The 10,086-nt window shown below is 39.4% G+C and overlaps 2 protein-coding genes across 2 annotated transcripts; both read right to left on the bottom strand.

Moving 5' to 3' along the window:
• Nucleotides 1-5,202: 5,202 nt before the first annotated feature.
• On the bottom strand, nt 5,203-6,204 carry LOC129766021 (uncharacterized). Its single transcript, XM_055766482.1, has one exon. It carries the CDS (start codon nt 6,202-6,204, stop codon nt 5,203-5,205), a length of 1,002 nt encoding a protein of 333 aa, XP_055622457.1.
• Nucleotides 6,205-6,775: 571 nt separating this feature from the next.
• On the bottom strand, nt 6,776-9,323 carry LOC129766020 (uncharacterized). The gene is made up of 2 exons (XM_055766481.1): nt 7,434-9,323; nt 6,776-6,985 (listed from the first exon to the last, which is right to left on the bottom strand). The coding sequence occupies exons 1-2, from the start codon at nt 9,321-9,323 to the stop codon at nt 6,776-6,778; spliced, it is 2,100 nt and encodes a 699-aa protein (XP_055622456.1).
• Between the last annotated feature and the right edge of the window lie 763 nt (nt 9,324-10,086).

The raw sequence follows: 10,086 nt of genomic DNA, 5'->3' as shown, positions 1-10,086 counted from the left end.
TGATGGCGATCGGAAATTAGCGTCGATTTTTTGTGATGACTGAAACTGAAACTGTCACTGTCCCCACGTTGACAAACAATTAGTGTTGTTTTGTTTCCTATGAAATATTGGCAGAGTGAAAGTGTATCGATTCACGGATCAAGTCTTGCATTTCCTCTTTCGTTTCTGCTTTCGAGGTTTGCTACTAATCGGAAACCCAAGGCTTCTTTCAAAACCACCGATGCAAATTGCTTCCAAAGTGTACACATCTATATGAGAGTGTAGAGGTTGCATGATCGGTTCTAATGGGGAATGTCATTTTAGTGATTTTTTGTAGCCGTTGTGCTGGATTCATTAATAATAATGTTAGCCAGTACTCTTAATAATAATATTCGTCTATAGAGTATTCCAAATGAAATCGTCCTAAAAATTCAGATTTTAAAAACATGTATTTTTGATTCGAATGAAAGTTTGTATTCCGTTTGGGTTGGAGGAAATATCAGTCTTCCACAGCAAATGGGAATGGGTATCGGTTTTAGTAAGAGAAATCTTTGATAAGCTATATCTCAAAAACTATGATTCGTACCGAAATTGTGTCTTAGAAAGAGTTATAGAGTATTAATGTTTAAAAGTGAAAAAAATCATCACATAACAAAGAATCCGTCCATGAGTCAGGTGAACTGGAAAATTATTCCATATCCACAGTATGTGATGACAATCTTCGTGGAAATCGGGAGCGACAGAATAGCACAGAATAGGCAGTTGATCCTAAAAATATATTAACTCTTTCCGAAACAGTCATCGAGAGACGACGACGACAATGGTAGGAGTTTCGTGATCCCAAGTTGTTTATGCCTTGAAAATTCTTGAATATTCTGAAATAATTGAATATTTCAAGGTATACATAGTACCGGGCCATAGCGTGAAGAAAAAGAAAGGACTAGAAAGGACTTATCGAAAATCCTATTATTCACCGAGTTAGAGCCATTTTAGTGATGCGATATCTAACCTGGTACGACCATAACAATGAACTTCAAACCCGTTTTTCTCGAAACTATTTTTTTTTCAAACTGGCGAACATGATATCTCAAGTTCTACTGAACCGATTCATGTATGGATACAATCTGCAAGCATCTCTCGCATGAATATCTGATTATTTTTTTAAATTTTACCATTTTTAAAAAATCGAAAAACGTTAGAAAAAACGTTTTAAACCGCATCTTGTTTTTCAAACGGCCACCATTTTGTAAAAAAAGACGTTTTTGACTTGTTCGAGGTTCATGCGATAGCGGCATTGTTACTGATTCAGAATCTGTTCGTTTTTTTTTTGTTCAAGATAACCAGAAGGGTTGGAACCGTGTACGCCATGGCACAACTTTTGTTTTGAACCCTCTCACTTCATCAGCTCTTAACTCTTCTAGTTATGAATATTTTTTCTCCGTTCAATTTTTGTTTTATTGTTAAAAGAGAGATGAACAAGTAATGGCATAATGGATAGTAACAATATTCTTTGTTTTATTTTTACGGAACTCGGAAAAACGATCGAAATTCGTATCTCTACACTAGAATGCCCCCTCAAATGCAATGTGTTAGGTATTCCTTATCTTTTTGCCGTGATCATTTTCTTCGATTTTTATATTTAATCTCAATATCGTATCATTTCCAAAATAATAGTTTAAGAAAGCTGAAAACAATTATGCAACCGGCTGAAGGTAACGAAACACAATAAAAAATAAATGTTTGGAGAAAACTTCGACCTTGAAGACTGTGAATTACAGAATGCGCGTTTTTACGAAGCGTTTTTACGTTTTTACGAAACTTCATCCCGCCCAAAATTTGTTTTTTGTTATCATACCTTCAAACATTAACGTTGTTTTACTATGAGCATGTTCATGGGTCCAATAGCAGAACTGTTCATTGATTGATCTTCTAATCGACCCCGTTGAATTTACCTTTTACTATAAAATTCCTAGTATTTCTAACAAAACTCATCATTATCGTGTGTCAAATCGCAGAACTGTTCATTGATTGATCTTCTATTCGACCCCGTTGAATTTACCTTTTACTATAAAATTCCTAGTATTTCTAACAAAACTCATCATTATCGTGTGTCAAATCGCAGAACTGTTCATTGATTGATTTTCTAATCGACCCCGTTGAATTTACCTTTTACTATAAAATTCCTAGTATTTCTAACAAAACTCATCATTATCGTGTGTCAAATCGCAGAACTGTTCATTGATTGATCTTCTATTCGACCCCGTTGAATTTACCTTTTACTATAAAATTCTTAGTACTTCTACCAAAACTCATAATTATAATATCAGATTATTTTCTGACACAATTCTCGTTCAATTTTTCAACCAATGGCAAATAACATGTTTCTCCGTTACATGGAATAAATGTTTGATACAGAAAATATGATAGAATAAAGACAGCTCTAAATCGGACAATTCCTTCCTCGAGTTTTGCTCTTATCAACATATTCGGCAATCTATTTTTATTGGTAAAGATAGAAGAAGATAAAAATAAAAAAACAACGCTTGTCACTATGTAATTGTAGAACAAGAGGGAATTTAATTTTCCGAATTTTCCCATTTTGCTTCAGATTTTTCCGAAAATGCTTAATTGTCATGTTTGATTGGAATATTTGAAATATATATATTTGATTGGAATTTGGTTGAAATATGTGTCACATTTTTATGGGACCCCCACTCCATTCCAGAAGAGAGAGGGGTGTCATACCATCATAGAAACATTTCTTATACAAAAAAACCCTCACATCCCAAATTGTGCTTGATTAGTTCTCGAGTTATACAGAAGTTTGTATTTCATTGGTATGGAAACCCCCCTTGGAGAGGGGGGAGGAGTGTATTCATCATAGAAACGTTTCGTGCCCCCTAAAACCTTCACATGCCAAATTTGGCTCCATTTTCTTGATTAATTCTCGAGTTATGCAGAAATGTTAGCTTCATTTCTATGGCCGTCATAGGTCGTCATAGGTTTTATCACCTACAGACACTACTGCAAGTAGTGATGTTCGCTAATCGTTCGATTAATCGATTAATTGAATACTTTCTACAATAATCGATTATTTATCGAACGAGTTCTGTGCAACCAATAATCGAAGCAAACGAATAGTTTACGTCGATTAATCAATCTTAATTCAGAGAAAAACGCCGGAACGGCTCCAGCTATTTTAGGTATTTTAAAGGTGTTTGGATGATATTGAATTTACAATGTAATGGCTAATTCGACCTGGTAAACGAAAAACGGCATGTTTTTGTCAGTGGACTTTTTCTTCTTCATTCATAATTTTGTTTTATCAACTTTTTAGTACATAATGTTCTTTTGGATAGTACAGGTCGGACTCGATTATCCGCAGTATTGTTTTTTTATTCACTTCGGATAATCGAATCCTCCGGATAGTCGATTCATAAAAAACGGTAAACGTAATATAATTATGATTTGCACTTATTTAATCAACAGTTTTATCTAGGTTGACCCGTTTGTATGTTTGTGACTTTGTAACTTTGTAACTTTGTCTGTAGCACTGTACCACAGTAATAGAAATTTAACCTCCTTATTTCGTTAAAAAATGGCTGAATGATTTGACTTGGACAACACGGAACATAATAAACAACATAAATTCAAAAAAGTCGTCGTTCCATTCTCCACAGTCAGTTGTTTTATCATATACCTCGCGAGTTTGTTCTAGTCTCATCATTGCCCTAGATTAATGAAGGAACGGATGTGATAACAACTAACTGCTACTTGTCTAATTATTTTCTAGCTTTTAGTACATTAAACCGTTTAACTTAAAAAGTTTTGTTACTTATTTTATTTTCTAGTTTTTAGTAAATTATCTGTATCATTATACTATTAAACATTAAAACCATTCAAAAAATTATTTTTTTTTGAATTTTTATTTCTTACCTAACATTCTTCGGAATATTATGATGATATACTGTATTCTATTAGCCAAATCATTTCATTTGTTACCAATATTGAGGGGATTGCAAAAAATACATACCATTTTGTGGCGGCGACCTTTTCGAATTTATGTTATTCATAATAGTGTATTCTCCAAATCAAGCCATTCAGTCATTTTTAGCGACGGCCAAATTGAATCTTTCAAGATTATGGAATACGCTGTTTTATAATGACAGTAGAATTAAATGTATGTTCCAAATTTCAGATAAATCATTCAACAGGAACGGGGCCCATTTTCTATTAATGTGGGACAACCCTACAAACATTCAAACATACATAGAATCTGCTCAAGCTGAATGAAACCATTTAAAAAAATAATTGGTTGTTTGGGGACTGCGGCCATCTTGGAATTGGATTTTTCATCATCTGCTATGTTCTTCTAGTCGAGAACTTTTTTTTGATACCCATATTGATGAGGTTTTGAAAAAAAACATATATGGCTGATCAGGCGAGAACCGTCGGAATTAATTATGCGGAAACAACGAACTATTTGAATTTTTCGATATTTTTTATTTCGAAAGAAAACGCGCGAACTGTTTTGTGGATCAGATCTGGTGTAAAAGAGGCTGCGCCTAGTTGTCTGGCTTCTTTTATAGCCAAACGGAACTGCCAATCTATTCTAGCTTTCTCTCTCTTGCCCTAGTCGCAGCTAGGTTTCAATTTCAGTACATTGGGTTACGCAATAGATGATGGGATTAACAATAGGAGAATTTTTTGGGGGATAGGATGCTGCTGATTCGATAAATGATAGGCTGCTTCAACATAAGCCGGCCCCCGTTGAAAGGTTAATCCTTTCAACCAAATTAATCGTACATATTGATCCTAATTGCGATTTCATATATGAGTCCTAATGCTATTGTTTTTAATTCATTGAATTGTAAGATGCTAATTCACTGGTTTAGTAAGGTTTGATGCTCGGTCCTGGTTCATCTGCTTGGTCACTTGTTGGTCATCTGTTCCATCGTAATCCTGGAGACGTAATCGAAAAACGTAAGGGAAGCTGCCATGGTCTATGGGCATTGTAGAAATCCAGATATGCGTCCTCTGAAGCTTCCAGTAACACACGTTGGGTGTACTCGGGTTGTGGGTTACAGTAGCCGTCGACGAAACCAAACATGCAGGAGAAAAAAAATTCCTTGAGTTTTTTGAAAGTTCATTAAATACAAACACTTACATGGTTCGGAGGCCAATGGGCCTCCGATCGTTGCGCGGTGAACCCGCGATGGAAGATTAGATGACATCTACGCTGGAACTGGCATCGCCAGTGGGGGTGGTTGTTGCTTGATGGATTGATAGAACGCAAATTTTAGCAATTGCTCGCCTATATTCGCCGTCAGCTGTTCTCACGGAGACCACTCTCACGTGGTTGTCGTCTCCTCGGAATATTTGCGTGATTCTCCCGTATTTCCACTTCAATGGTGGAAGATTTTCTTCTTTCAGAAGAACCATTGTTCCTATCGAGATATTATCTCGAACTTGGGTCCACCTTGTGCGAGGGTGTAGACCGGATAAATAATCAGTTGTCCACCGCTTCCAAATCCGACACAGGAGTTCTTGGTTCTCCTGCCAGCGGTCTAGTCGATTGCGGGGAATTGCTGAGAGATCGGGTTCTGGAATTAACGTAAGAGAACGGTGTACCAGGAAGTGTCCTGGCGTTAACACTTCCAGATCGTTCGGATCTGCGCTCAGTGGAGTGAGCGGTCTGGAGTTCAAACAAGCTTCAATGCGTGTTAGCAGGGTGACGTACTCATCTTGTGTGAGAATAGAATTCCCAACCGTCGAGCTGAAATGGCGCTTGAATGATTTCACCGCCGCCTCCCACAAGCCGCCGAAGTGTGGACTGCGAGGCGGGATGAATTTGAACGTAATCTCTTCTTCAGCGCAGTTCTTGATAACAGCTGATTGGTGATTTTGCGAACGGAATTGCCTCGCTAGGTCAGCAAGCTCTCTCGATGTTCCCGTGAAATTTCGACCGTTCTCACATTCGATGATTTTCGGCTGGCCTCTTCTGGAAATGAATCTGTGTAACGCCGCAATAAATGCTGCAGTCGACAAATCATAGACAGGTTCTATGTGAACGGCCTTCGTAACAAGGCATACAAAAATTGCAATATAGCATTGAACTGGTTGTGTTTTGCGAATTTTCCGGTACTGAAATGGTCCGCAGAGGTCTACGCCGGTATTCACAAATGGTAGGGTGGGAGTAATCCTTTCTGGTGGTAAATCTCCCATTATCTGTTGAAGATTACTTGGTCTACAGCGGAAACAACGTATACACGAGTGTACCACCTTCCGTGCCAAGTTACGAATCGAAAGTGGCCAATATTTCTCGCGTACGCAGGCAACAAGAAGTTGCGGTCCAGCATGCAAATATTTTGTATGATAATGTTTGGTGGGTGTTTCCGATCTTCAGGAATAGAAGCATTTCTAAGACGACCTCCTACTCGTAGGATTCCATCAACCATAATCGGAGAAAGAGTTTTCAACCGCGAATTCGGTTTCACTTGCCCTTCTTTGGATACTGCTGCGATATCAATAGCAAAAACTTCACGTTGGGCAATCCTTACGAGGGTTTTAACTGCTTCACCCAATTCGAAAGTTTGAATGTTCCCAAAGTGACGATCGGAATGGTTTTTCGCTCTAGTGTTGTGAGTAAATCGCAGTAAAAGAGCGACAAGTCTAGTCATACTCGAGAAGCTAGAGCGAAGATAAAATAATTCATTTGGTTGAGAGACTTGAATCGGTAACGAAATCGGTCGTTCTTCGAGATATTCCACAGGCACGTCTACTAAGGGTGGTTGTACTAATGCAGGCCAGAAACGAGGCTGTTGGCTAAGCCAAGATGGACCACTCCACCATGCTGCTGTATCCTTGAGCTGAACAGCATACATTCCTCGGGATATGATGTCAGCAGGGTTGTCAATCCCAGGAACGTGTGCCCAAATACCATTTGCTGTGAGATGTTGCACTTCTGATACTCGCGATGAACGTCTTCCAGCGCGAAGGCGTCGATCTGAGCCAATGTAACGTGATCAAGGAATCCGTCCAAAAGAACGGTTTGAAATTCAACGGAATACTAGTGTTTATTTTATTGAAAAGATGACTCAAAAGAAGTGTTGATGAAAGCTCTAGCCTCGGCAAAGATATTCGCCTTTGGCCCTTCGAAACACCTAGCGGCGCTACTCGCGATTTTGCCGCCATAAGATGCACAGAGATTATTCCATCAGCAGAAACTGTTCGCATATAAATGCAGGCTCCATAGGCCTTTTCCGACGCGTCGCAAAAACCATGCAATTCAACTGCTGCTGGAGTCGGTCTGCAGGCAACCCATCTAGGAATAGAAAGCAATGACAAATCATTCAAAGTACTGCGAAACTCGAGCCAAAACTTTTGGTGTGCTGCTTCTAGTGGCATCCGTTAGTGCGTTGCCAAAGAGTTTGTATGAAGATTTTGGCTATTACCACAACCGGACCGATTAACCCAAGCGGATCGTAGAGTTTAGCGGTGTCCGATAGAACGACACGTCGAGTGATTATTGGTCCCTGTGACCATTCCGGTATGGCATATTTAAATCTGTCGAGTGATGGTTCCCACTGCAAACCGAGAGCCTTGATAGGCGTAGGATCAACATCCAATGTGAACAGTGATCTCTCATCACGTAACTCAGCCGGAATTTTCGAAAGAGTAGCATTGGAATTCGACGCCCATTTGCGTAGGTTGAATCCGCCTAATTGTAACAGCTGGATCAGTTGTGTACAGAGTTCCTTCCCTTCTTCGGTGGTATTCACTCCAGTCAACATGTCGTCCATGAAAAAATCGTTCTCAAGGACCCGCGATGCATTTGGATAGTTGATGCTCTCTTGCTTGGCCAGCTCCTTCAGGCATCTGGTAGCTAAGTATGGCGCCGAAGCCGTACCGTATGTCACGGTCGTGAGCTCAAACGTACGTATCGGCTCCTGTGAGGAATTTCGCCATAGAATTCTATGGAGTGGATGATCAGATGGGTGTATCCCAATTTTGCGGAACATCTTCTCGATGTCCGCTATGATTGCAATTTTATGTATTCGAAATCGGACGATTAGCGAAAACAAATCGTCCTGTATGACTGGACCGACCATCAACGCTTGATTTAATGAAACTCCGCTATCCGTTCGCGATGATGCGTCGAACACAACGCGTAGCTTGGTAGTGGTGCTATCCGCTTTTTGTACACAGTGATGTGGTAAATAGTACGATGGAGTGACTATGGATTCTTCATCATCTATCTCTGTCATATGATTTAGCGATAAATATTCTTGGATGAAGTTTGAATAAGATTCCTTTAATCTGACATCCGAATCCAATCGACGTTCTAATGTCAGAAATCTTCTGGTTGCAATTTGTTTCGACTGCCCAAGTTGAGTCAGAAAAGCTTGACGTTTGGGTAGGGTAACTACGAATCTTCCGAAGGTGTCACGGAAGGTAAATTTTGAGAAATGCTCTTCACAAGCAGATTCTTCTAGGGAATGTGTACTATCACGCCAACAGGACCCCAATTCCCAAAATCGAGATAATTGTTTCTCAAGTGACTTGGATCCGCATACATGAGCAAATTTTCGATCTGTATGCTCTGTATGCCCAGAGTCTATTTTTCCTGAAGCAACCCAGCCAAACACTGTGTTTTGCATGATTGGCTGTTCAGGTCCGAGTTTGATGAAACCATTCAAAAGTAAATCATAATACATCTCCATCCCTAACAGAAGATCGATTGATCCCGGTTCGTAGAATTTGGGATCAGCTAGAGTGATATCCGAAGGAATAATCCACGACGACTTATTGATGGACCTCGTAGGGAGTTCATGAGTAATCCTCTTCAAAATATGATAGGATTCTTCGGTAACGAAATCTGAACAGTGTGATCCAATCCGAACCTTGACTGTGTGCGACGATACGACGAAAGAATTGCCTACGACTCCAATTTCTTGGTAATCGGGATAACGGCGCAACTTGAGTTTCTGCACCAGGTTTTCCGTGATGAGGTTAAGCTGGGATGCTGGATCTAACAGTGCTCTTGCCCATTGTGTGTGACCGTTGAGGTCGAAGACCTTTACGAGCGCTGTTTGTAGCAGTACGGTGGATGGTATGGTTCTTGTACTACCAACTAGTGAAGTAGAAATGAGACTAGTGACAGTCTCCGAGGTCGAAGGTGTTTGAGGTTCTGGTAACAACGTGGTATGCAATTGCGAAGAAGACTTATTCGAGATGTTTGTTTGAGCATTCTGAGTCGATGACGAAGTCGATGAATAGTTGGTGGGTGCTGGAAACGATTTTGATTGCGAAGAAGAACGATCATTCGAGATTTGGTGGAGCATAGTGTGGTGCTTCTGGCTGCAAACTCTGCAGGATCTGGATGAACAATCCGTTATCCGTGCAAATATTCAATTTATCTAATAAACACACATTCCTCTCAAAATCGTCGATCAATTGCATCAGCGAATTATAATTCTCCTTTTTCATATAATCGATTGAGAATAACCCATCAAGGTAATGTTTTACTATAAGCTTCTTATTATTGTAGCGGTTCTCTAACAGCTGCCAAGCCACAGAATGATTTGCAGATGTGATTTCAATTGATTCCACAACCCGTCGAGCATCTTTTGTTAGAGTTGACATGAGGTATGTGAACTTATCGATTTGTGATAACTGAGGGTTAGAATCGATCAGTGACTTAAATGTGTCTCTGAACGTGATCCATTCAGTAATGACGCCATCAGAAGATGGTAGCTTCACTTCAGGTAATTTTATACGAGATGATGAGTAATTAAACACTTCGGCTTTCATAGACGAATCTCGTATTCGATTCGGATCAATTTTCAGTTTGTTCATTTCAGAGGTTAGGAAACCTTGTGCTTGGATAAAATCCATCTCAAACGATTGACGAATCGCGCGTTTTGCATTGTCTACTGTGTCTTGATTTTCGTCACCACTATCACGTTTATCATCATCATCCTCCAACAATTCAATTTGAAGACGATTTGCATAGAACTCTTTATGTAGTGTATCTAACCGTTGTTTCCATCCTTCTAATTGAATGACATTTGTCTCAGGATCGAAACTTGCACAAAATTGCTTTAA

Source organism: Toxorhynchites rutilus, chromosome 2, assembly GCF_029784135.1.
Source record: "Toxorhynchites rutilus septentrionalis strain SRP chromosome 2, ASM2978413v1, whole genome shotgun sequence".
Taxonomy (NCBI): Eukaryota; Metazoa; Arthropoda; class Insecta; order Diptera; family Culicidae; genus Toxorhynchites; species Toxorhynchites rutilus.
Note: the sequence above shows the minus strand (reverse complement) of the source record. Positions and strands in the feature narration are given on the sequence as shown.

Excerpts from the sequence above, each read along its gene's own strand:
- LOC129766021 (XM_055766482.1), bottom strand. The coding sequence starts at position 6,204 with ATGGGAGATTTACCACCAGAAAGGATTACTCCCACCCTACCATTTGTG.
- LOC129766020 (XM_055766481.1), bottom strand. The coding sequence starts at position 9,323 with ATGCTCCACCAAATCTCGAATGATCGTTCTTCTTCGCAATCAAAATCG. Across the intron at positions 6,986-7,433 it reads GGTTAATCGGTCCGGTTGTG|ATCGACGCCTTCGCGCTGGA; the intron begins GTAATAGCCAAA and ends ACATTGGCTCAG.